Genomic DNA, 26,808 nt, shown 5'->3' on the forward strand with positions numbered 1-26,808 from the left:
GATTTTTCAAAGTAGCCAGAGTCTTTGTGACAGGGAGAACTATTCTAAAGAGTACTGCTGTAGGCAGAAATGTAGGGTCTGCAAACTGTCTTCAGCTGCTAATGGCCTTTCAATGATTCAAGTTTATTCTGGTGAGCACAAGTGAAGGATGACATTTCAAAAAAATCACTGTAGCAGCAAAGGCAGAGTTGTAGACACGACCAAGAAATGGCACAGGTTTGGAATAGAACACCTTGCTCTTGACTGTATTAAATCATTTTCAGTTTTGCATGATTTAAGAAAAATAAGGCCGGGCCTATGGAGAGCAGAAGAAAGTCCTTCCCCGTTCTGCCCTAAGCTGCAGAGCTCTGCCTGGAATGAGGCCCGGCCTCCTGTCCCTGCCCGTGCCTGGGGATGTAGCCACCAAGGTCATGACTGCGCTCTCCGGGCCAAATTCAGCTGTGGTATGACTATCTGGGAGGAATCAGAGTCGGCTCTGGCAATCCGCAGTAAATCTGAAGTGGGCCGTTAAGAGGTTTTGGGGTTCCAGACAGGGGCCTCTGCAGGGAACGATCTCTCGCAGGCTTTCTTTCCTTCCTGTCCTCCACCCCCAGAGTCAGTCCTCACTGCGCACGGCTGAAGTGTAGAGCCGCCCACACAAAGCCAGGCAAGCAGGGGATACACCGAGCCTGAGGCTGGTTTCCAGTGAGGAAGGCCCCTGCCTCCATGCTTCCCAGGCCAACGTCCGGGCCCTCCAGCTCCCGCTTTACCCCAGGCTCAACGTGGCCTCTGCCATGTGACTTGTGCATCCCAGGGAACCTTGAGGCAGTGGATGCTTACCTAAATGTGACTTAGGGTGCCTACGGGGAATGGGAGGGTGATTCTTACTCTCTTTAAAATAACATAAGGGAGAAGAAACTTACTTCCTTCTACCCTCTGAGGTTCTGTGGCTGGCCTAAGAGTTTAACTGACACAAGACAAACAGGAGAAAAGCACACAAGTTTATTTAATATTTTTACACGTACGTGGGAATCTTCAGAAGGAAGATGAAGACCCCAGGAAGCCATTAGATCCAGAAGCTTATACACCTTTTTACACAAAGAGAGATAAATTGGGAATGGTACAGGACAAAGGGGCTTGGGCTGGGGCAGTAAACTGTGGGGCAGTCCTTGGGAAAGATACAGGGGAAACGAATGGAAGGTCAGGGTTATTTCAGTAGGTTTGTTTGTACCGGTCCATTCCAGCGCCCACCCCCAGTCTCCAATGATAAGAACATTCTCTTCCTGGTATGGGGAAGGTACCTTTCTCAGTGGCAATGTTATGACCTGCTTTTAGGTAGAAGGGGGAGGTTGGAGAGCCTTCCCTGCATCTGCTGTTTCTCAATGGCCTTCAGTTCACAACAATCAATATGTCAGAGTGGCATCCTTTGGGGTGGAGTGTTCAGCACCCCTTCAATGACGGTTCTGTCATTTCATGCTTGACAATAGAATTTGAACTTTTCACATCTCAGTTTGCAGGGAAACTGAGATAAACCAAGGGGAATACAGTAATCGACGGGGGAAGCCCTTCGATGCACAGTTCTTTCCATCGCGTGATCAATCCAAACTCAGTGTGGCCTCCTGGACTCTGCTCTCATGAAGGGGCCCTGGACTGGCGGAGCTCATGTTAATCTACAATTCAGGTTCTCCTGTGCTCCTGCCACTGAGCAGCGTTTCCTTGGCCATCAGCTCTTGGGGCAGAGTGTATACATAGCCTGCTGACACAACCTCTGTATTACTGTCCCAAGTCCCTGTGGCAGCAACTGCTTATTAGTGCAAGAGAAAATTCCAAAATAAAACACGGTCCAATCATTTACTTTAACAAAAGATTTATTTGAAACAGGTTTGTGTAGACATATACCAGTCAACAGGATTGATCAAAGCCACAAATCACTACATTTTCCAAAACCTCTAAAAATACAAGTAAATGCCCTTCATTTGTATTCACTCCAGGAGGGAACCCAGCTCCGCTATAATATGCGGCTGTAATTTAACAACCAGAGGACATTAATAGGACATGAAAATGGTAACACTTCTAGAGGGAGGGAACAAAAACCCCACACTCCATAGACGCGCTCACTACTCTGCTGGGAGCCAATTAAACGTGCCCCCACAGCCCCGCTTCCCTCTGCATAACCAGATTAAAACCTCCCTGTTGCAAACAATATTTAAGCAATCAGAGCACAGATGTGACAGCAGACAGGAGGGCACATGGCTTTGCTGGCATGAGAAAGACACCGCAAAGACGGTGCATTCAAACAGCAATTCAGTGACCTGCAGGAAAGAGGACGCACGCAGGCTTGCAGACCTAGCTGCTCCTGGCGGAGGCCCCGGGGCCCCACCCCTGCCGCGGCGGGGCTGCAGCTGGTAGCAGGGCCCTTCAGAGGGAGGCTTCCTAGGGAAGCAGCGGGCACACTTCTGAACTCAGCAATCACCGGCAACGTGGGAGAAGGAAGGCGGAGGAATGCACGTGTCAGCACACACACTGACTTTATTAATGAAAAGCCTGCCAAGTATCCACTTGTGCAGGGATCCTGTGGCAAGGACAGAAGCCCTAGGACAGGGCAGATTTTCTTTTTGCACTTTTTAATTGGTGTTTACTGATCCACCTGCAGTTGCGTGGCGGTCTTCGGGGGTGACTGAATCCAACGCCATCGGAAGTGGGTTCACATCCTCACCTTCAGGCTGTCCCCCTCCTTCTGGCCCCTTCTCTGCCTTACGGAAGAGCTTGCCTATAAAAGGCTCTTGATAAGCTCTCTTGACCCCTCAGTTTCCTGGGCAGGGTTATTTGGATAGCGCTATTACCTCAACTTTCTTCTTCCTATTTCTGTCATAAATCAAAGCCACCTGACACTTTGTTCCTGACTTTTAAAAGGAACAGGTCTCCTTTCTTTCTTTAGCCAGGTCAGAAGAAATGCCGATGGGCTAATCTTGGGAGCATGTTTTTCTTGGTCTGGAGCCTGAGAGAAAGAGCAGAGTGGATGTCTCTAAGGCAACCAGGGCAAGAGACTGTCATTGACAATGAGCCAGCCTGGTGTAAAAGAATCACTCTTTTGTCTCCCCTCAGCGAGGGGAGCAGAGGTGTTGGTCAGAGTTAACAGCTATGGATTATGCTTGGGGTGGGTTAGCAGGGTGAGCTCGCCCCTCTTTTCTGCCCCCTTTTGCTTCACAGCTTCTGAACACTATGTTGGCTCAGTAGCCTTTTCTTCCCGTTAAAGACTGCATGCTGGTTGGCCACACTCAGACCCAACAAGCTAAGAGAGAACTTTCCACACAGTGCTAGTGGAACCTTGGCATTCAATGAAGCTCTTGTAATGTCAAAGGAAATGTGTACTGTGGGACAATATGGGATGTTGAGAAAAACAATAAATGAGAAGTACAACACATCAAAGTAGAGTATTTCAGGTCTATTCCTTTCAGGGATACTTATTAATATATTCTGGGGGACCTTGGACTCTCACCTCTACGACCCACTGGAAACCCTTCTCATCATCCTCATTGCCTCTGAGGATGGGGAAGTGTCCAGGATGAGGCTAAACAATCTCCCCCAAGGCTATACTGAGACCAACAACTGTCTTGAGTCAGTGGAGAACCAGCAACAAAGCCAGCTGATGTATGCTTTCCCTTTGAAGGGGAATGGCTGTCTTTTCACTATCTCCATCATTACTAAATTTGCTAATACAAGCATTGGCATGATGAAAGTATTTAACGAATATGATGGGGGATGCCATCTTTTACCTTGACCTGATAAACTCATTTCTTTGCCAGGTTTTTATTTAGGGCTCTGCTTAACCACAGTTTCCCTGTTCCCATTTTTTTATGGATCCCTGGAGATGAAGTCTACATTTCAAATGCTGAGACTGAATTGCTCCTTGAATTACCTTGGGACAATGACCCTTGGTAGTAAGCCAAACGCCAGCCGAAATGTGTGCACTTCCTTCCCATGTTCAAGACGAAAGACTACCTTATCCTCTTGCAGAATTTTGCAAACATTCTATTCAACTTACGGTCTAAGACATAAACCCCTAGGAACAGAAATAGGGTGAGATAAAGGGTCATTGTTATAACAAATGGAGATTACAGACTATAGCTTTCTTTAAAAAAAATTCAGTCTTAAAGCCTGTAATATATACATCTGTATGCATTTTCAGACATTAGTTACTCATACCCACTTTTTTTTTTTATTATTCACTGCTTCTTGACAAGTTATCACTGATTTTCACTGCCAGCTCCCTACAGCAAGACCCGAAACCTTGTCAAGGAAAAGAAAATGTCAACAGAGTTCCCAGCCATGCTCTGCCAAAACTCAGGTTCACGTTTTAGGATATTACTCCACGGATGTTAAAGCAACAGCATCTCCTTTCACCAAAGGAAGGTTTTGTATGCTCTACTGATCCCCCCCAAATGATCACATATGTGCTGGGAGATGGGAGAACATAACACTGGTCAAGAAGTCCCGAATATTCCGCAGAGAGGCAGGATGGACACATCAGCCACACCCCAAAATTATTACCAAGCCCATTCTGATCAGCAATGAAGTGCTAATCTGGACAACCAGGCAGAAATGGTTGGTTTATTCTGTTCTCCTATCCCGCCTTTTTAATGGGCACTTTCCCCAGCCCCGTTGCTGGTCCGTGCTGGTGTGTAGTGGAACTCAGAGCTAATGCATGGAAGGGCTGCTCTTTGCCTTCTGCAGACTCAGCCAGAACGGAACACACACTCGTAAGTAAGAGTCGGCAGTCTGTGTACGACAGCAGACCAAGGCCGGCCCTCAGTGGATTCTGCTACTTTAGCCCAATCCAGAGGCCGGCCCTATAGCGCTGAGCAAGTATGACCTGTCAGCCTGTATGTCACTTACCATGTGGCCGAGTGACAAGTCCCATGTGGCATTTCCACTGAGCTGACAGCCAGAGTACGCAACTTACTCCAGCCAACCCTGCTCCCTGGGAAGGGGCCTGTGTGACACGCTGACCTCAATTTGAAGATAGGACAAATGACACAGCCCCTGAGCTGGCCACGGCTAAATATCATACATCACTCATAGTGACAGCTTCTCCTTCTCGAAGCCCAATTTAGTCATTTGGCCACCAGATAGCTTGATCGCATACAACAATTAATAGACTAGAAACGTTTCCCATCTAATGTTTTCTTCTGTGTGCACATTTCATTATTGCAAACACTGTTTAGTTCAGTTGTCAAAAGGATCAGAAAATATACTTAAATCTCAGAAAAATGTGAACTGCACTTTAACCTAAAACATAAAATAAAAAATGAAAAGCCCAAAACAAAACATACACACACTGTAATTCACAAATCTAATTGGGAAGGCCTCAAGTTTAAGAAAGAGCTAAGTGTCTGACAAGGAATGAGCTTGAGCTCCCCTCTCCAGAGGCTTAGTTCCAAATGAAACCAAGGAATCAGGATGCCTAACACACATTCGATTCAAATTTTCATTTCTCCTCTATACTTAGGACATCATCTCTCTGGGTGTCCAATAAAGACCTATACCTCAGTCTGTTATGTTCATTCCAGGCACATTTGTGTGTGTGGGGGGGGTGTTGTAATTCCTGCATGACAGTCCTTTAGGGATTCATCTCGCTGGGTGCTCTAGTATTTAAAAATGGTTTTCCACCTCGGGGAGCTAGGAACGGCAATTTTCTAAGCCTCACCTGTTCACTGCATTGTTCTGCTTCCCCTTAAGCCCTCCCTGGATCCTGGTCACGTCATAAGCAAAGGATTAGTTTTCTTTGTCAATGCAAATCATACTTTAAGTTATTACAATGCCCAATTAAATGTGGATGCTCCAAAAATAAAGGATAAGGAAGCAAAGTGCACTATTGTTTTATTTCCCAATTTAGCGCAGCCAACCCCCAGAAGAACGGTGCCATTTTAAGCAGTAACAGCTGCCCAGAAGTATTTATGTTAAGCCATCCAAAAATCTGGTTTGGCAACAAAAGCTGAGAGGAGAGAACGTGCCTCCAGGCTGGCCATTTATTAAGGGCTCCAGGTGCTCATATTCATGCCCGAGGGCACGCAAGTTCCGTCCAAATTTAGAAGGTGGGACTCCGCAGTTTGGGAAGTCAGTGACGAAGCACTTCTTAGAGTCAGGACACTTTCTTTTCAGAGGTGCCTGTGTCTACCACTGACTGGATTAGGACGGAAACCTCACCCATATAGAAAAGGGCATTTCCTTAAATGTTTGGAATTCTTGCTGATAAAAACTGCATGTCAATGTCTTGTTTAGCCTCCCGCATGCATCACCACAACTGTCTGGGCTTCCAGGCTTGATTTCGGTGTCTACTGAGCAGATTTGGCTAACATGTCCTCTCTGTCCTCCTCCCCGGGTCTCTGTGTTCCTTGCCTCTCGCTGTCCCCTTCGATGGTGAACTTTCTCCACTAGCCTCAGGGGCCCCCTACTCTTCCACTGGGTTCACTCATCCTGCCTGATTTTAGAGTTACAGAGTGACAGGCGTGTCCCTCCGTGGGGCGACATGCTATACATTCACTTGTTTCCCAGCAGTGAAAGTCCAAAATGGGCTCTGAACTCCTGAGAAAATACATGAGGGTCTCATTGAAGTGAATGCCCAAGGTCCCATACTCATTGGGAAATGAGTATTGAGAACCTGACCAGAGCAGGAGTGCCAAAGCGTTCTACCACACACTGACCTGTAGGCTTCCCTGTCGTCGGAAAGAGGCAGAGAAACATTTAGAAAATACGCGAATAGCTATGCTTCTTTTTTTTAGTTACAGGAGGTGAAGGGTGGTGGCAGAGGGGATTTCTTGAATCCATATCTGAATCTGTGCTAGGACAAGAAATAGTGCACGTTTGGGTTGGTTGCCCACCAGCTGCCATGCGCTGAGCACAGCGGTCAGCCATGCAGAACGTCTGAGATGAGAGAAGCCCGGACAGCCCAGAAGGCACCTGGGAAGAGTGCAGGAGAATGCTAGAAGACCGACCCACTTGCCCTGCTGGGAGTGTGGCTAAGAGGCTAAGAGAAGCGTTCTCAGGGTCACCACCCTGATGATAGACATTTTTGTGATTTCACTGTAATCAAGAAGTTTATGCCCACTTCATACAAACAAGATAGGAATCAAAACAAGACATCAACCTGCCTACAATGAAGTTTACATGCTGCCTGGTGGACTTCATCTGTGAGTGAACAAAAGAGGAAGGAAGCGTGCCCCCGCTCCAATTCCACAAGATGGGTTTCTCACGCAACATAAAACTCTCTTAGCTTTCTCCCAGAACAACTAGTACTGATGTTTAAATATTGGTGAAACATAACGTTTTTAATTTCACACCTCACAGAGCACAGTTGAATGCTTCAGAACAAGGTAAACAGAAGTTAGGCCAAGCACTGTGGATGAACTGAAAGGGAACAAAATGGCTTCCCCTGCGGTATCTACTCCAGGTTTGCGAGGGAATGTGGAACTAACAAACTGGTTGGCTAAGGCCACAGAAATGGGTTTTATGGTGTTTTGGCTGCTGACACCAGTCTCTTCTGACAGAGATGTGTTAACACTGGGTGCAACAAGCCGCATCTCTTTCCTGGGACCAATCAAGGCGACTCACGTCTTATTTCTTCCTCGATTTCCTTTTGGTGGTGTCATAAGCACGGACGATTTCTTCCTGAGTAACAGCTCCATGCTCTTCTTGAGAGAAGGCATACCCATCTGCAAGAGGAGCACACACAGGGATTGGTGAGGAGGAGAATCGGGGGAGCACGCTGGGTTTAGAAGAAAAGGCCTTTGTGGGAGACGGCAGCTGACCTTTGCCACACTGGGCTCGCCAGCCTCGGGCAGGCAGGGCCCCCGGAAGGACAGACCTGTGGCTTGGAAGGGAAACGTGGGCAGAGTGTGGGGTGGGGTGGGACAGGGCCTGACTGGTCCTAGCTGCTGATGCTGAGGGTGGGATGCAAGGCACTGGGGGGGGGGGGGGGGGGGGGCCCCCCCCGGGGGGGGGCCCCCGGGGGGGTGAAAAGTGGGGGGGGCGGGGGGGGGGGGGGGGGGGGGGGGGGGCAGCCTCCCTGCAGCTGAGCTCAGCCTGGGAAGCATAAACAGTGGGTCACTGGTCCATGTCTGCACTTTCCCAGCGCCAATCAAGAGGAAAGGCAACTTGCTCGGCTCCAGAAGTGTCCCAGACTGCCCAATGCAGCAGGCTGGCTGGGTAATTTATGAAGCTGTAAACAGGCCGGGGAACACACACACAACACTAGTAGGCAAAACTGGCCATGTGCACATGATGCTTGCGGCATTCCTGCTCTTATAGGGGACTGATGTGGACTGGTAATCAGAAATTACAGTGGGTTCATTTTTGTGGAAATAAAGGAAAAGATCACAAGATAAAGTCAAGAGGCCACAGGAACACCGGGTCTTATCATCAGTTCCAACAACAAGAATAATGCTAGCAGCAGGCGCAACAACGATCAGATGCTATGTGTATCGGGCCTATTCTATGTACTACACACAAACAGCTCATTCATTCCGCCCAGCAGCCCCATGAGGCAGGTGATAGTATTCTTCCCGTTTCACAGATGGGGAAACTGAGGCACAGGGTGAATTTTTTTTTTCCCCCCATGACTTGCCCAAGGTCCCAGACCTAGTGAGTAGTGTAGCTGGGAGCCCAACCCAGGCAGTGCTTCTGCAGGACCAACACTCTCCCTGCATCTCGAGTTCTAGAAAGAGCTTCAGCATTCAAAAGCCCACAGTAAGGCCCTCCTTCCTAACTGGTCCTTCCCGCCGAAGGAGCATTTATAAGACTTTCTCTCTCTCTGTTGGCTTACCTTTCTGCGTCAGGGGTATGGAAAAGTCTCACAGCTGGATTAGACATTCTGACCCAAAGACAACAACAGTGAAATGTCTGACAAGGGTGACTCCCATCCATGTGTATACATGACTTGTCAACAGACATGTTCGTTCACTGTCACGTTCTTTAGAGGGGAAAAAGAAATCAGAAATTGTGCCCATGTACCACCTCCTGGAGTGCTAATTATTTTACTCAGACCCTTGGCTTACAAAGGAAAGTTTCTGAACTATAAAGACATAGAACAGCAACGTATCTGGTGGGGATGGTGAGGAAGGTGCTCCGCTAGAGGATGCTCAGGGTGACTTCGTACTCTGCATGTGCTCATAAACCAGAGTCTCTGCCCCTGGGCTGGCGTCCCGGCTCTCCTGGCCACTGCCTGAGGAAACTCCAGGGCTCAGGAGGGCCACCCTGGGAGGCAAGGCCTTGTCTGCAGGGTGGTCTGGGAGGCAACGAAGGCCCCGGGCTAGGTAGCAGGGGCGGGTGGGAGCTAAGGAAGGACTAGTGAAGGACGAGGACAGAAAGGAGTCTTCCCCAGGGAGCTGTCCATCTATTGGCTCACCTCCATCTCTAACAAAACCAAATCCAGCGACCAAAAAGCCCGCTGTGTGGCAGCCAGCAGCCGGGGCACAGCAGCCCCCAGGCCGGCGTGGGCCCCACCTGGCTGCCTCCGGGAGCAGGCAGTGTCCCTGGGCTGCCCTGCAGGAACAGGCCCGGGGAGGGAGGCCCTGAGGGTGCCGGGTGCAGGGCACTTGAACTTCCTCGTCATGGCTTTCCACACAAGGAGCCTTCAGAGCCTCACGGGATCTGAGGAGGAAATGCCTCTTCTTTCCTCTATTCCTCTGAGAGCTTTTAGACTTTCCCCGGATGAGCTGCTTGATCAGTGAGGCCCCTGGGACGAGGAGCCGTCCTCTGTCCGGCTTCGGAGGGGTGGCTCCCTCCCTCGCCTGTGCTGTGGTGGCCCCTCTAGGACAAGGTGCTCTTTGTGCAGCTTACTGACTGCCGTCCGAGACCAGCCGCCTTTCCCTGGGATGTTTCCAAGCAGAATCTAGCAAACAACACTGTCTCCTCCAGTCATAAGGCTGTGTTCTGTGGTCGACGTGGATAATCTCTATTCTCTGGTCTTTAAAGGTAACATTTCTAGTAAACATCTGATGTTTTCCTGTGGGAGCCACACAGTGGTCATCTGTGGCCTGCCGTGCCACCCCAGGTGGACGCTCCTCAGCCCGGCAGTGTGGCTCTGATCCCAAGCAGCAGGGGGCCCTTCTAAGTGCTCTCCATGAGCCGTTCTGGTGGCAGGCTGATGACTAGGGAGCTCTCCACCCTGAAGGTGGCTTTCTTCGCCTGCTCTGCTTTCATCTTGGATCTGGGGCCCAGGGCCTGAGGCAAGAAGGATGCTTCTAATCCTTGCCTGGCAGTAACTTGGCCACAGGACCATGAGTTCTTTAAGTTCTCTGGGTCTTCTTCGTTTACTGTTCTGTGAAATAAAGGGCCTGGACCAGGTGAGGTCCAAGTTCCGGCAGAGCTCCCACCCTCCCAATGGGTGCCAGGCTTTTCTATGGCTAACTATACCCAGGCCACAGAACCTTCTCCTTCATTCAGGGTCAATTCACACTCAACACCAATGGAGGAAGGCTCCACCTCCATACCAGAGAAGAAAGGAACTGTCGCAACAACCCATCCAAATAGAACAGCTGCTACTTGTCTTTTTTGGTGGGCTTTTTGGAGGGGGTTCTTGGGGGAGAGGAAGAAATGAAGGGGACTCATTGAGACAAAAAAAGCAAACATTGTTTGGGAGCGTCCTCTTGGGAAAGGTAGCTTAGCATCTGGAATTGTCTACTCCTTGGTCAAGTGGAAGGAACAAAAGCCTTGTCTTCCTTATTCTGTTTTTCATTCACGTCCTGCCTATGCCTACTGGGACAGAGCCAGAGCTGAGAGCTGTAAGGCATCCGTGGCTTGTATTTGACTCACTGGCACGAGGGCCTTCCACTGGGATTACTCAGCCACTCCAGACTGGGAAGGGCTTCCAGGTGTCCACTTGAGAGGACCTTCCCAAGCAAATCTCTTCTCTCAGGGTAAGTTGAGACCCAGAGGTCACGACCAAAGGGCTTGTCCAGCAGTTCCCATCATGTTTCCAGAATGTTATGCACTAAGATTTTCCTCACTAGACTTTCTTAGCGTCCGCAGAGACTTGAACTCTGCAACTCAAGAAGGAAAGGAGGATGGCTTGGTAGGGTTATCCTGGGGCAGGGGTGTCTCCCTGGTTCAGATATAATATTTTCCTCTCAGAAACCAGGCCTGGTGAGAGATAGGGCTGTAATGGGAAAAGTTTTAGTGGGGCAAAAGAGGCTATAACCACCCAACTAGCCTCTGCCTGTCCAGCCTACATCCCTCAGCCTGACAAAGATGCACCATCAGGGCACCAGCTTCTGCCTGATGAACATTTAGCCGCCATTTGCATCCAAATGGGAAGCTCAGAGGAAGGCTCCAGCTCTTAGCCTTTCCCACTTTCATTCATCTTTCAGGAAGTCCTGACAGCCACAAAGTAATGATGGGGGCCTAGGGAAAGCCATCCATGGACCCAACTCCTGAACTTCCCCGGGCTGGCTTCCGGGGAAGCATCTGCTTCCTAAATGCTCAGCTGCAGCCAGAAACTGGGGGCAGAATAGGGTAGGTGAAAAGAGATGGAAGGGGAGGGGAGTGTTGAAGCTGTTTTGTGTTCTCCTGATAGAACATTTGGTGAAGTCCATAAAATCATGTCATTTTTTTTTTTCATTATTTTGGAATAAAACTCCCCTTAAATAGCTCTGATAACATCTTCATGAGAGTAGAAGTTTCCTGTCTGGAAAAAGATTCCTAAAAGCAACAGAAGTGGGGACAACCATGAGGACGACAAGGAATTGAGACTGTAGGATATGCTGATCTCAGTTATATATACTGTGTGTTGGTGTCCTGGTGTACTGGTGTCCTGCAAGGGACTAAAAATGCTGCCAAGATGAGAGTTGTTCTTCCAGTTTTCTGGGAAGACAGGCCCAGGACAGTGGAAGGGCAGACCCAGGAGGGATAGCTAGGCTGGAGGTTGAGAGGAGAATGCAGAACTTCTCACAGGCCAGGACCACTTCTGGTCTCTCCATGGCCTTCTCTAGTTACTGACAGAACGCTTGGTTATCGATCGGTTTCTTACTATTAGTTGCTGGGTGTTTTTAAAATGTGGTGTGATTTTAGAGGCTTTTATTTCTTGTATTTGTTCATTCTAATTTTCTTTTGTTCTTCAAAATCCCAAGTTAAGAAAATTTTTTTAGTAGTTGTTTTAAGACATTTTATGACTCTCCTGTAAAAGTTCTTACTCGGTCTTTGATCTCAATATATGTATCTTATATATTCTTCCTAGGGTTATTGTGAAATATTTATTAGAGAAGCAGCAGGGCTCCATGGCATGAACCCCACTGTTTACAGAATCAGTACTCATTTTCTCCGTGTCTGCTAGAAAGAAGGTGCTTTATATACATCGTCCTAAAGCCTCACAAAGACTGTGTAAGATGTGTATTATTTTTTTTTCCCTTTTAGATGTATATTATTAGATTTCTTTTTTCCCTTCAGTGGAGGAAACAGAAGTTTAGAGAAATATGTACATCGCTCAAAGTTACTCAACTAGTGGCAGAAAAAACCTGGTAATACCTTACATTTTTTGGACTCCATATTGTCAGGTACTATTCCAGGCTCTTCGTATAAATGATCAAATTTAATTCTCCCCCAAAACCCAGTTCTTACATCATCTCCATTTTACAGATATAGAAACAGAGAGGTTAACTTACCTAAGTGCACAAAAAAGTGACAGAGCTGGAACAGGACCCCCAGGCAGCCCAGCTCCAGAAGCGGGGCCCCACAGACCTCACTCCCTGGACTGCACCATCAAGCCTCCTGACTGGACCTCTCTCCTGGCTCAGAGAGACCATGGCTGACCCAGATCGTTGGGCCTTGCTGGGCCAGTTACTATACTGGCCTGAGCCTCTGCCACGTGCTCTTGGGGCTGACACCACCTACTCCCTGGGACAGGCCATGAAGCATGGGTCTCTGCCATGTTGGTATCCCATGTGGGAAAGTGAGGAGAGGGAGCCCATCCTTTCCTTCTCTCTGTTAGAAGATCTGTGAAGATCTGTTGATGGGTGGAGCTCAGCCGAGCCTGACACAGACACCTCAATACCTGTATTATGGATACAAGGATTCTTCACTTCTAAACCATTCTTGTTTCCTTCTGAACCCTCAGGGAGAGAAAGGGAAGCAGGAAGCAGTGTTGTTGAAGAGATGCGAAGTGCACGTGCAAGAGAGGGGGTTCTGGAAAAAGAGGTGGGATTTGGAGGGGCAGAAGCAGGTGACAGACGACGACATGCCAACAGGCCTCACCTTGGGGAAGGCAGAGATAACCCCCTCCTGAAGGAAACCAGTGCTAACAACGCCCCTCAGCGGGGAGTCAAGTGGCTTAATTGCTGAAATAGTCCCACAACCCCCATGAGCTCTGCTACCCATCTCTCTTTCATGGCCTCCTGCCCCCTCCCCTGGGGTCTGGCACATCCCCACTGACCCCGGCTTAGGTTTGGTCCCTTCAACAGAAACCAGGCCTGGCCTCTGGTGTTGAGTGGGGCACTAATGCTAGATGCGGGGCAGCCTTCCTGGGAAAAGTAAAGAGACTTTTTCCCCAGTGAGTGTCATTGTTTTAATTAATAAGCTAATATTAACGAAAACAGTGTATATTGCTATCTTTGGGGGCAATAATCCAAAAGTAAGATCATTTCAGCCTTAGAACAAAATCCTATTGGGAGGGTGACAGAAGGATCTCGACCACATCAGGATTTTAAGTTTTAGGATTTTGTCATTCAGGCATTTGATTGGGTCCCAGGGAATTACCTGCACTCAAGCTACGCTCGCCTCGGGCCAAATACACAAATTCCACTTCCAAATGTGGGGCTCCGGCTTGGCAGTGGTCTCCAGACATATCAGCACCAGCATGCTTTAACGAAGCCACCGCCTTCCCTGCATGGCTGGGGTTGGGCTGACCGGAATGTGGCGGGGGCTACTTACGGGGGACACACTGCTGGATGGAGCCTCCCCGGAAGAGAGTGGGGGGCGTCTTCCTGCTGAGCCTCTTCAGTAGGCGGTCACGTTCATTCATCCTGCAGGTAGATCAAACGCAGTCAGTCCTGGTTCATAGGAACACCTCTCAAAGGGCCTCACCCAGTGACTTGAGGTTGTAAAAATAAAACAGACAGGGGAAAAAGGCTTCCTCATGTCAGGAAAAACGTCCAGGTTGGCAAGCAGCTCTATTATTTACAGTAGATGCTATCCCGACACCTTGAGTGCACTGCTCCCTCTTCTAAAAGGCGCTCTGTTTCCAGTCTGTCCTGTACGTAACGCCTCTCAACGCTGCCTTCCTCTTAACCGAAGCACACTACAAGTGCCCTTTCATACCAGGCTCACCCTCGGCTTTCCAGATCGCTTCTGCAGGCAGTGGTCTGTTTCTAGGGAAATGTCTTAAAGCCTCCGTTCCACCTGCAGCCGCCTCTCCCCGAGCCAATAAACTCCACCAAGGGCAAGAGCCTCCCCAGGGGCCTTGGGTCCCCAGCAAGAGACTGATTTCTTTCTGCACAACCTGATTGTTATTTTGAAACAGTGAAAATCAAAGTGAGTTTTCTTGGAAAACACAAGGATTAGGAGCTCTTCTTGCCTTCCCTGAAATGATTCCCTCCAAGTTTGGCACCTCTGTAAGGAAATATGGAGCACAGCTGTTGTTTATTCCTATAAAGCAAAAGGGGGATGCTTTAAAATTGCCCAGGTAGGCAAGAGGGCTTTGATTTCTTATCATTACAATGTCACTTTGCTTGCCCCAGGAGATTCCTGGTGTGTGGGAGTTTGCCAATGCCCTCCGATACGGGCTGAACTCTGTTCCCCCCAAACGCATATGGTGAAGTCCTAACCCCCCAGTTACCTCGGAATGGGACTGTATTTGGAGACGGGGTCTTTAAAGAGGTCATTAGGGTGGCTCTTAATCCAAGATGACTGGTGTCCTCTTGAGGAGAGGAGATTAGGACACAGACACCCACAGAAGAAAGTCCGTATGAAGACAAAGAAGACAGCCATCTACCAGGCTCAGAAGGAACCAGCACTGCCAGCACCTTGATCTTGGGCTGCCAGCCTCCAGGTGAGAAAACAAACCCTGCTAAGTCACTCAGTCTGTGGTACTCTGCGATGGCAGTGGCAGCAGACACATCCACCCGGATCTGCCGTTTGTGGGAACGTGAGGCACAGAAGGCGGGCTGCCTGCCGTCCCGAGCACCTCCCCCGCCACGTCGTGGGCCTGGAGCCTGACGAGGATGGTCTCCTGACCGGAGTCCACTTCACAGCGACCTCAAGGGCCTCGAAAGAAGAACGGGGCCCAAGGTATTCTCAATAGTTCTCTGAGCTGAAGTTCATTTTGCCCTTGAGTTTCCAGAAGAGAATATTTTCTGATTATGTCGGTTGAAAGGACAATGTTTAATCCATCACCAATTAAAGGTGAGCCTCAGCTAGCTAAGCTTGGCAAAATGTCTGATGGCTGATGAGGAAAAACACTTTTTCTATCCCTTCACACTGGCTTTCCCTTCTCTCTCACGTCTTTTTCTTCCCGGGGCCAAATTAATCTCACTGGGCCCTGCCGAGTGACTGCCCGGGCCAGGAGCCGACAGGAGCAGACGACCGAGGAGGAGCCCGTGAATGTGCCGGGTGCCGTCCGGCTGGGAGCTCGCTGCCCCCTACAGTCTGCGGCTCCCTGTGCTGGCTGCTTTCAGGACGGCGGGGGTAATGAAGGGCTGTCCTCCCCGTGTGAGCCGGCTCCGGCCAGGATGCCTCCATGGAAGGCACTGCCAGCCTCTGCCCAGGGCGTGTGAAGACGGGGCACCTGAGGGCTGGGCCACAGCTCCCTAGGGCAGGCTTTCCAGCCAGGTTGTGGTAAGGAAAAGGCACTCCCTCCCCAGGAACCCAGTGCACGGACTCAGCCTGGGCTCCGCCCGCACCCCCGACTGCTGCCCTGGCCACCCCCGTGCCTCCACGCTCAGGTCCAGAAGCTCTGCCGGCGGTGGGGCGACTGAGAACTTCACAGGACCACACAAGTGGGAAATCCCGCATCTTGGTCTCTCACAGGGCAGGTGAGACTCGGCTGTACCAAACACAAAGGTCGCAGGATGCGTTGCTGGCGCTGTTCCTGCCCCTGCCTTTGCGCCGGGCAGATGGCCCTAATTCCCTTGTGAAATGGTGTATGCTTCTCTTTTTTATAACGAAAACACTCCAAACGCATAGAAACTAGTACAGCGAATGTCCACCAACCTGCTCAGCTTTAGCAAATGGTAGCTCCGCCGCTTGACCCCTTGTTTCAGAGGGACCCACTCTATCCTGCAGCCCTTCCTTCCAGGTGGCAAGGAGACACGTCCACCCAGAGCCCACGCCTGTCCCCCAGCCCAGGTATTTGGGACGCCAGAAGTCCCTGTTGAGTGACACCTCTCCAAGCTGGCATCCAAGGCCAACCTGAGCTCCTCACTCTCTTCCTAAGAGCAGACCCTATAGCCAGTGTGCACTCTCCTAGGCCTGTGGGTGGCCAGTGGGTGGTTTTTTGCAAGGGATATGTATGGATGGGGATGTCCAAAGACGTGTGTGCGAACTCCCTCACAGTGTAGGACAGAGCTGGGGTCTGCTAACTCTTCTCCATGCCACCACTTTCTGGCTCCAACCCCCAAAGAATCTGGGAATCACAAAGCACCACAGTCTTTGTGAAGGTATATTAATCAAGGTATATGGCTATTTGTTAGCTTGACTGATAACCTTCACATACCCAGACATGGTACTTGATCTCCATTTGTACTCTCACACCAAGTCCTGTCCTGGTTGTGAGAACTACTTCAAAAAAAATTTTTTTTAAGTGTATTTATTATTATTATTATAATCTCTACACCCAACGTGTGGCTTGAACTCACAACCTTGAGATCAAGAGTCACATGTTCCTCCGACTGAACCAACCAGCCCCCCCACTTCAATTTTAACAAAACAATAAAATCTCAAATATAAAGTCCCTTATATTCCTCCCAGATCCCATTCTTTTTCCTTCTAGTATAATAAGTTTAGAAATAATCTTCCATCTATATGTCATACTTTTGTTTTACATATATATGCAACACAACTAATACTTAATCATGTTCTAAAATACGTCTAAATAGTGTCATTTATTTTATCCTTCTCTTGTATCACATTTTTCTTTGCTCTTTTTCTTCTTATATTCTTTTTAATTATCTACTCATTTACAGGACTAGTTCTTCGCAGGTAATCTGCCTTTTTCCTTCTAGATACTTTTATAATTACTCTGTCTTTGGTGCTGCAGTTTTGTTACAACACTTAGTATGACTAGGTGTAGATTTGGTTTTATATCCTGCTCAGTTACTCAGGCCTGGAAAGCCACTATAACTTGAAAGTTTATCTTCGTGTATGGAAAACACTTTGAATACTGCCTGTCCCCAATTCTCTGTTTTTTCTTATTCAGGGGCTTCTTACATATATAATTCTATCTTCCACATCCCTATATCTCCTCTACATTTTCCATTTCCTTTCTTTGGCTTTATCTACACTATTATTCAGCTGACTGGCATGCTTTAATTTCAATTAGTACCCTTTTCTTTTTCTTTTTTTTTTTTTAAAGATTTTTTTTTTATTTATTTATTTGAGAGAGAATGAGAGACAGAGAGCACGAGAGGGAAGAGGGTCAGAGGGAGAAGCAGACTCCCTGCTGAGCAGGGAGTCCGATGTGGGACTCGATCCCGGGACTCCAGGATCACGACCTGAGCTGAAGGCAGTCGCTTAACCAACTGAGCCACCCAGGCGCCCCAATTAGTACCCTTTTCACGTTTATCTTCCAGACCCACCTGTTTTTACATACTGTCTTACTCTTGCTTTTTGATTTCTGTATCTTCTTTCTTCAGTACTTTATAGATTCTTTCAGATATTCTTTGCATCTCCCGTTCTTGGGGGGATGGGAGGGGGGCTAATAAATGTCTGCAGTATTCCATGACTCTCCTTCACTGTGGTTCATTTACTGTGTGTGCTCTAGTTATGAAATCATTCTTCAGAATGATTTTCTTTTGCCTCTGCCAGGATCCTATGGGTTACATCAATTTTTATATTATCTTAGCTTAGTTCCTATAGCATTGGGAATAGTCTAAAATTGGACCTCCTACATAAGCATGGGCTTCCAGTTTCTAGTGGGTAATTCTTTCCTCCACATTGCTGCTTTGTCAATCTAGTGAGTAAAATGTTTCTAGTTTCTGTTTCATTAAAATAGCAGCCCTACCAAATTTGCAGCTTTATGCATAGGGTTCTCTTCTATCTCACATGGGACTGAGGTTTTATCTTCTCTCCCTACATTAATCTCTGAACCATCAGTCCCTGAGCCTCTTATGCAGTCTGATATCCCTTCTTCAGCTTCATCTCCTTCTTAGCCTACTGGCTTTTGTGTCTCTCCATTTTTGGCACCTAGGTTTCTGTGTGCTTCTTTTGACTCGATTACATATTAAAAGCCTTTCTTTGTTCATATTTCACTGAACATATCTATGCATCTGGAAGAGTTCTGAGTCTGCTCAGTCTACCATATTGACTTTATCTGGTTTCTGTGAATAATTTATGTTCCCCTGACCCAATTACTGGAAAACATTATGGCTACAAAACAAAGTCATAGAACTGTTCTTTCTCAAGTCTTGCCATCCTCAGAAACAACCTTTTCTGGAGACCCTTAAAATAGCAACATGTTTGACAAAGCTTTGGGTAATGAAAAGGGTCCTAGAGCTTATAAAACACTCTAGTGGAGATGTTTGAGCCACTGACTTCTCTATGTCAATGTCGAAAATGTAAAGGAATATTATATTCCCAATTTCCCTTTTTCTTCTCTGTGGAAGAAAAAAAGCGTTATGAATGAATATTATTAAAATATTTCATGAACGATAATATTGAAAAAGCTCAAGATAGAAAGGGGTGATAATAACATTTGCCCTTCATAGTATTCTGTCATCTACATATGTCTTGGAAGCTATCTACTCACAAAGACATAGGAAAAAAAGTGAAGGAAACACAGCCAAATATTTGGTTAATTTTGAATAATGGGAAGAAGAGAAAAAATGAGTACAAATTAGCATAGAGGAGGACAATTTAAGTCTATGAGATTTTGGTTTAAAAAAGGAGAGAGAATCCTCAAGAAAATACTGGCAAACTGAATTCAGCAGTATAATAAAAGGATTACACACCATGACCAAATGGGATTTATCCCAGCAATGCAAGGATGGTTCAACATACAGAAATCAATCAATGTAATATACCACACATTAACAGAATGAAGGAAAACATCACATGATCATCTCAATTGATGCAGAAAAAGCATTTGACAAAATCCAACACTCTTTCATGATAAAAATACTCAGCAAACAAAGGATAGAAGGGAAATTCCTCAACATAGCACAGGTCATTTATGAAAGACCCATAGCTAACATCTTACTCAGTGGTGAAAGACTGAAAGTTACATCTCTATAATCAGGAACAAGACAAAGGAAGCCTGCTTTCACCACTTCTATTCAATGAATTTGTTGGAAGTTTTAATCAAAGCAGTTAGACAAAATTCCAATAGTCTTTTTTTATAAAAATGGAAAAACTTATCCTAAGATTCATAGGGAACTGCAAGAGACCCCCAAATTGCCAAAATAATCTTGAAAAAAGAACAAAGTTATAGGACTCACATTTCCTGATTTCAAAACTTAATACAAAGCTATGGTAATAAGAACAGTGTGGCACTGGCATAAAGATAGACATATAAATCAGTGTAATGTAATTAAGAGCCTAGAAATAAACTCATATATATCTATGGTCAATTGATTTTTGGTTAGGTTACCAAAATCATACAAAAATTAACCAAATTTGGATAAAAGACTTAAATATAAGAGTTGAAACTATAGGGCGCCTGGGTGGCTCAGCTGGTTAAGCGACTGCCTTCGGCTCAGGTCATGATCCTGGAATCCCTGGATCGAGTCCTGCATCGGGCTCCCTGCTCAGCAGGGAGTCTGCTTCTCCCTCTGACCCTCCCCCCTCTCATGTGCTCTCTCTCTCTCTCATTCTCTCTCTCAAATAAATAAATAAAATCTTAAAAAAAAAAGAGTTGAAACTATATAAATCTTAGAAGAAAACAAAGGAGTTGTTTAATGTTTATAAACAACTATACATCTTTATAACCTTGGATTTGGCAATGGTTTCAGAAATATGAAACCCAAAGCACAGGCAACAGAAGAAAAAATAAACTGGATTTCATCAAAATTAAAAACTTTTTCTCATCAAAGGACATAATCAAGAAAGTAGAAAGGCAACCATGAAATGAGAGAAAGTATTTGCAAATCACATATCTGATAAGGGTCTAGTATCCAGAATATATCAATAATCCCCAAAACTTAACAAAAAAGACAAACAACCCAGTTCAAAAATGGGCAAAGGACTTAAATAGACATTTATCCGAAGAATAAATATGATGGCCAACAAGCACATGAAAAGATATTCAACATCATTAGTCATTAGGGAAATACAAATAAAAACCACAAAGCGACAGCACTTAACATCTACTAGGATGGCTATAATTAAAAAACAAACAGAAAACAGAAAATAACAAGTATTAGAGAGGATGTAGGGAACTTGGAAGCCCAGCACATTACTGGTGGGATTATAAAATGGTGCAGCCACTGTTCTTCAATAAATTCCACACAGAATACTGCATCACCCAGCCATTCCACTCCAAGGTAAACTTCCAAAAAAAAAAAAAAAAAAGGAAAATGGTCTCAAATAGATACCTGTACACCAGTATCTACAGCAGCATTATTCACAACAGCCAAAAGATGAAAACAATCCGGATGCCTATCAACTGATGAATGGAAATAAAATGTGTATATTCCATACAGCGGACTATTACTCAGCCATGAAAAGGAACCAAGTACTGAGATACACTACAACATGGATAAGCCTTGAAAACATTATGGTAAGTGAAAGAAGCCAAACCCCAGAGGCCATTTATTGCATGATTATATGAAATGTCCAGAATCGACAAATACGTAAATAGAAAAAAGAGTAGTGGTTACCAGGAATATAGGGTGGGTAGATGGAGGAGAGAAATGGGAAATGACTGCTTAAAGCATATGAGGTTTCCTTTGGGGAAGTGAAAATGTTCTGGAAGTAGACAGTGGCAATGGTGGTACAATACTGTAAATGTACTAAATGCCACTGAATTGTACACTTTAAAATGGTAAGTGTGGGGTGCCTAGCTGGCTCAGTTGGTAGGGATGCAATTCTTGATATCGGGGTTGTAAGTTCGAGCCCCACATTGGGTGTAGAGATTACGTAAAATAGTAAGTTTCACCCTATGTGAATTTTACCACAATTTAAATGAAAGAAAACTCAAACAGAAAGGAGAGGGAATGGGTCCTGAAATGAAGTAAATTCCCTCCCATAGCTTGAACTGTTGCTAATGATGCCATCTTCACATTTTACTTCCCTAATGGTGGGAGATGCTGGAGCTAATGTGTTTTCTTTGATTGTGTCCTATCCTAGACAAAGTATACACGCCGACCGTGACTTACCGATACAAAAGTTGTATGTAACATACATTCACCAAATGTACGTGCACTCTCAGTGCCTACCCAGTAATGATGGTGAAACCCAATGTCATGCAAGTCCATACAAGCAGGCTCTATTTAGAAGCTGACATATCCTAGAGGTGGTGGTGTGCTCCTATCTCAAAAAATGAGCAGTTTAGGAAGGAGCAGTGAGCTGAGAAGCATTATGTTGGGGAATAACAAACTCATGTCCACATTTCTGTCAGGCTATTCCTGCAAAAATCACAAGAGCATAACTGCCAAAGAGCAGGAACATGGAGAATATAGCAAATAATTGCAAGTCTGTTTTTAGATCTTGTCAGTAGTTACAGCTGCTAGGAATCATAGCTGACATACAAAGCCAAAAACAAATAGGTATTTTTAGAAACTTATTTTTCAATTACTGCTGGACCATATTCAAAACATAAATCTGACAGGTTCCTCAAAAAAAAAAGCTAGTCCAAAGTTCCTTTTCCTTCAGGTAAGGCTAAACATCTACCAATCAGACTACTGAAATTCTAACCTATTTTTAAGGATCCCTAGAGAATGAGATTTCATAGCCTCAATTGGTAACTTATTCTACGCCTTATAATCTGAACATCAGAAACTGAGAAGCTTGTAGGCTCAAGTGCATTCCAGACCTACCTAGGCCTTTGTAGGATCAAAAACCTGCCTTAGTTAAACAGACTAATGAAATGAGGGAAAATAACAAGAATAAAAACAAAATAGGTTTTCTAGACTAAGATTCCAATAAGATAGGAGTTATGACCCTGGAGCTAGGAGCCCTTCATAAATTCTGTTCCATTAGATGGTGGTAAATTATTCTCCTGTTGCCTTTCTGCCAATCCATACACATCCTGCTTTTAAAACATGACTTCCTTTCATTCAGCAATTATGCTGCACCTGTTATATGTGAGATCCAGTGCTGTTCCTGCCCTTATGAAGCTCACAGTCTCTGAGGTGATCTCGCTGTGCAGACACATATCATGGCAAAGGTGATAAGTGCCATAATGGAGATTACATGGGCCTCCAAAGTGGTAAAACTGAGGAGTGAAAACTCGGAGAAAGCTCAGGAAGGCTTCAAGAAGAATCGCCACTGAAGCTGCATCTTGAACAAGGGATAACTCCTTGTTGATCATCCAGATGTAAACACAGAAGAACAGGGTTAGTGGGAAAGACAGTGAGTCCAGTTTTGGATGTGAGGCTTCGTGTTGCCTCTGAGACATTCAGAAGGCCATGGGATATTGGGGTCTAGAGAGGTCCAAGCCAGAGATGCCACTTTGGATTCCTCCGCCTGTGGAAACCCACAGAGACCAGGCAGAGTGAGCAGGCACCATGAGGCGTGATTCCTCGAAGCACCAACATGTTGTCTGAGGGTTCAACCAGAGGGTCTATTCTCTCAGGGACCAAGTCATACTGTCTCTGCATTCTTCATAGTACCCACCCCGGGCTGAGAACGGAGGACGTGGTTACATACATAAAATTGCATTTGTGCTCTGTATTTACTGATTTGGGATGTCTTATTCTATCTTATTCTCATGTGTCTCCACAGCCTGATTCTGCCATCATTTGTCTCTGTATCTGTCCCAATGCCTAACACTGGGCTAGGACACAGTGGGCTTTTTAATAGCAGCCAAGATGAATTCCTTTGTATTATTCTTTACAGATGACAGAATAGGGACATCATCCCAATTCTCTTCCAGAGGAGGAAAACCCCCCTCCAAACTCTAGAAGAGACTGTGAGAAACAAGACCTAACAAAACAACTCTGTGGCCTTTACAGAGATAGGACATTGTATTTTGTTAAGAATTCAGATTACATGGAACAGTTAAAAGACAGTCTGGCTGAGGACTTAAGATTAACTAACTTAATACAAATTCCATTAAAAAATAAAAGGATAGATCCCTCCTGTCCTCCCTGGTCTCAAGTCTCCTCTGACCTCACAACTGGGAACTGGAGGGAAGAAAGGCTTATACTAGCAAGGTGCTTATGTTCTGTCCAAAGTTTTGGAAAGTGGACTGTTCTGGGTGTTGGAAGAAATGCCATTGTCTTACAATGTGGATTAGTTGATTTCCTATCAAAAAGACAACTTTGTCCTCCGAGGAGTTGTGGTACCAAATTAAGCAGTGAATTTGCAAGAGGAAACAGCAGATTTGCCACCTCAAGATAGATGGGATCTGTTGACAACCACCCTGGGTCAGAACACAGGTGATGCACACAGCCAACCCTGCTGATGGGCAGAACTGCAAGCCTTTAACAAAAAGAGGGGCAGCTGACATTGAAAAGATTTAAAAGCAGGAAGAGATAACATGTGATCCTTTCCTAATGTGTCTGCTTGTAGGAGTGAGAACTTAAATAAACCAATGCAGTTGGAAGGAAAGTTCAAGAAGAAATAGAAACTAGCAGCTGGCAACCATATTGTCCTTTCACTTGAAAAAGCAACTTGGATGAAATTGGTAAAAATGGCTTCTCCTGAAAATTAGTACTGCATTATCATATCCCACTGACTTTTAAAAAGTAAAAAAACAAAACCCATTTAAAAGACATTTCTGTCCAGAGAGACTTCTGCTTTTAGAAAGATGAAATAGATGTATTTTCCCTGTTCCTTTTGCTAAGCACAGCTGACAACCCATTATATATAAAATTAGATATAAAACAACAAGTATACATATAAAACAAATTATATATATAATTATGTATATATAATATACATGTTACACATATAGAACAATTACATATATAAAACATTATATATAAAACAAAAAGAAGAAGACACTAAAAAGTGGAGAGAAGAAGGAACCTCAGAGCATGAGAAACCTCAGTTTTCTTTTGGCCTCACAGATCCCAGACTTGGAGCTGAAAAGCCTGGCAACCCAGAAATGCCACTGGGTGCGACCAAAAAGCCCAGAAAAAAGCCTGTTTTCTCTAGCCAAAGGAACAGGAAAGGGGCAGCCTAGCAAGACAGAAAACTTTTAGACCATAATCACACAACCCCACCCTAACACCACAGGAAGAAAAAAACAAGTGTGGCTCCACCCCCACTCATGCCAGCAAAGACCAAGTGGTGAGCCTAGATTTCCACCTTATGAGGCTGCAAAAAGGCACCTTATGGCCCTACTGAGGCGGTGACAGAGGAGGCCAAGTAGGGGCCTGGGATTTGCATCCTTGCCAGCTGATAATGAAGTCTCTGGCCCCCTGTGGTGTCCGCAGAGACAACATGGGAAGAATGATCTTCTACCCCCTACCCAGCAAAAGGAAGCATTCCTTCTCCTCCTCCTTTGCGTGGTGTCAGAAGAGGCCTAACAGAGAATCAGGACTTTCATCACTGCCCAGTAGTAACAAGGGCATACCCCTGCCTCCTCCCCTGTGCCCCACCTGCCTACCCTTAGCAGTGTCAGTGGAGATTGTGTGGACAGCAGGAACTCCCATCCCCACCTAGCAGGCTTCACTGGAGATCAAGTAGGGGCTCTGGATGACTTCTACTTGGCAGGATCCAGAGTCAGATAACATAACACCTAAGATGTCCACATTTTATTTGAAAGTGACTTGTCATATGAAGAACTAGGAAGATGTCCAAATGAATGAAAAAAAATCAACTGATGCCAACACCAAGATGACAGAGATGGTGGTATCATCTGACAAAGATATTAAAGCAGCCATGATTAAAAATGCTTCTATGTGCAGTTAGGAATATGCTTAAAACAAATGAAAACAAAAGAAGCAAGCCTCAAAAAAGAAATGGAAGATATAAAGAAGAACCAGTTATAAATTTTAGAACTCAAAAATACAGTAACAAATAAAAAGCTTGGTGGATGGGCTCAATAGCAGGATGGAGAGGATAGAAGAAACAATTAGAAAACAGGAAGACAGAATAGTGGCAATGACTGAATCTGAACAACAGACAAAATAGACTGAGGAAAAAACTAACAGGGTCTCAGGGACCTGTGGGAATAAAAGAAGATATAACACTCATGTCTTCAAAGTTGCAGAAGGAGAGGAGAAAGAAAAAGCACTCAAAGAAATAAAGGCTGAAAACTTCCCAAATTGGTGAGAAACATAAACCTATAGATTCAAGAAGCTGCACAAATTCTAAATATGCTAAGCCCAAAGAAATCCAGACCAAGATAGATTATAATTAAGTTTCTGGAAACTAAAGACAAAGAAAAGATCTCAAAAGCAGCCAACGATAAATGATACTTTACCTATAGGGAAAACCAATTGGAATGACAGTGGATTTCTCATCAGAAACTACGGAGGCCAGAAGTGGCATAATATTTATCAAGTGTTGAATGAAAAGAACTGTCCACTTGGTGGAAATATCTTTCTGGAATGAAGAAATCAAGAGATTTTCAAATGGAAGGAACTAAGAATTTGTCACCATCAGAAGTACCCTACAAGAATAGCTAACAGAAGTTTTAGAAACAAAAAGGACATGATAAAAGAAAGAATCTTGGGACATCAGGAAGAAAGAACGAACATGGTAAGCAAAAATATGGGTACATACAATGGGCTTTTCTTTTCCTCTTGAAGTCCCCAAATTATGGTTGACTAAGTTGAAGCAAAAATTATACACTGTCTGATGTGGTTCTAAATGTATATAGAGAAAATATTTAAGAAAAGTATATTATTAAGTGGGGGTGGGTAAAGAAATGTAAAAGGAGGTAAGTTTTCTGTACTTCACTCAGACTGGTAAAATAACAAAAGCACTAGACTATGATTAGTTATGTATATATAATATATAGAACAACAGTAAAGAAAGCTATACTGTGAGGCACATTCAAAAATACAATAGATAAATCAAAATGGAACTCTAAAAAATGTTCACATAACCCACAAGAAGGAAGGAAAAACAAAACAGAGAAATGAAAACCAGAACAAACAGAAAACAAAAGATAAAATGGAGAATTCTACTGGATTCTATTCTCACTGGAGAATTCTATCAAATATATTTAAAGAAGACTTAACACCAATTCTACACAATCTTTTCCAGAAAATCGAAGAAGAAAGGACATTTTCCAATTCATTTATGAAACTAGTATTTCTGTGACAGCAAAACCATTTAAAGACATTTAAAAAAAGAAGAAAGAAAACCATAGCCAATACTCCTTATGAATATAGATGCAAAATTTCTGAACAAAATATTAGTAAATGCAATTCAGCAATAGATAATGATAGCAACACGACACGAACAAGTGGGCTTTATTCCAGGGATGCAACACTGGTTCAATATACAAAAACCAATCAATGTAATCCACCATATTAACAGGCTAAAGAGGGGGGAAAAAGCACAGGATCATAT

At 45.2% G+C, this 26,808-nt stretch overlaps 1 protein-coding gene across 5 annotated transcripts in view; it reads right to left on the bottom strand.

The window, feature by feature from the left end:
• Positions 1-981: 981 nt before the first annotated feature.
• The window catches only part of LOC116631775 (phospholipid-transporting ATPase IB), a 590,846-nt gene continuing 565,019 nt past the window's right edge, over positions 982-26,808 (bottom strand). For all 5 annotated transcript variants that reach the window (XM_032403315.1, XM_032403320.1, XM_032403319.1 and 2 more), the window contains exons 36-37: positions 13,900-13,991; positions 982-7,691 (exon numbers count right to left, since the gene is read on the bottom strand). In XM_032403315.1, coding sequence (XP_032259206.1) covers positions 7,594-7,691; positions 13,900-13,991 — 190 coding nt within the window. In that variant the 3' untranslated portion in view covers positions 982-7,593. The remainder of the gene's footprint in view (positions 7,692-13,899; positions 13,992-26,808) is intronic.

The sequence above is a fragment of the Phoca vitulina genome, unplaced genomic scaffold (genome assembly GCF_004348235.1).
Source record: "Phoca vitulina isolate PV1807 unplaced genomic scaffold, GSC_HSeal_1.0 scaffold5, whole genome shotgun sequence".
Lineage (NCBI taxonomy): Eukaryota > Metazoa > Chordata > Mammalia > Carnivora > Phocidae > Phoca > Phoca vitulina.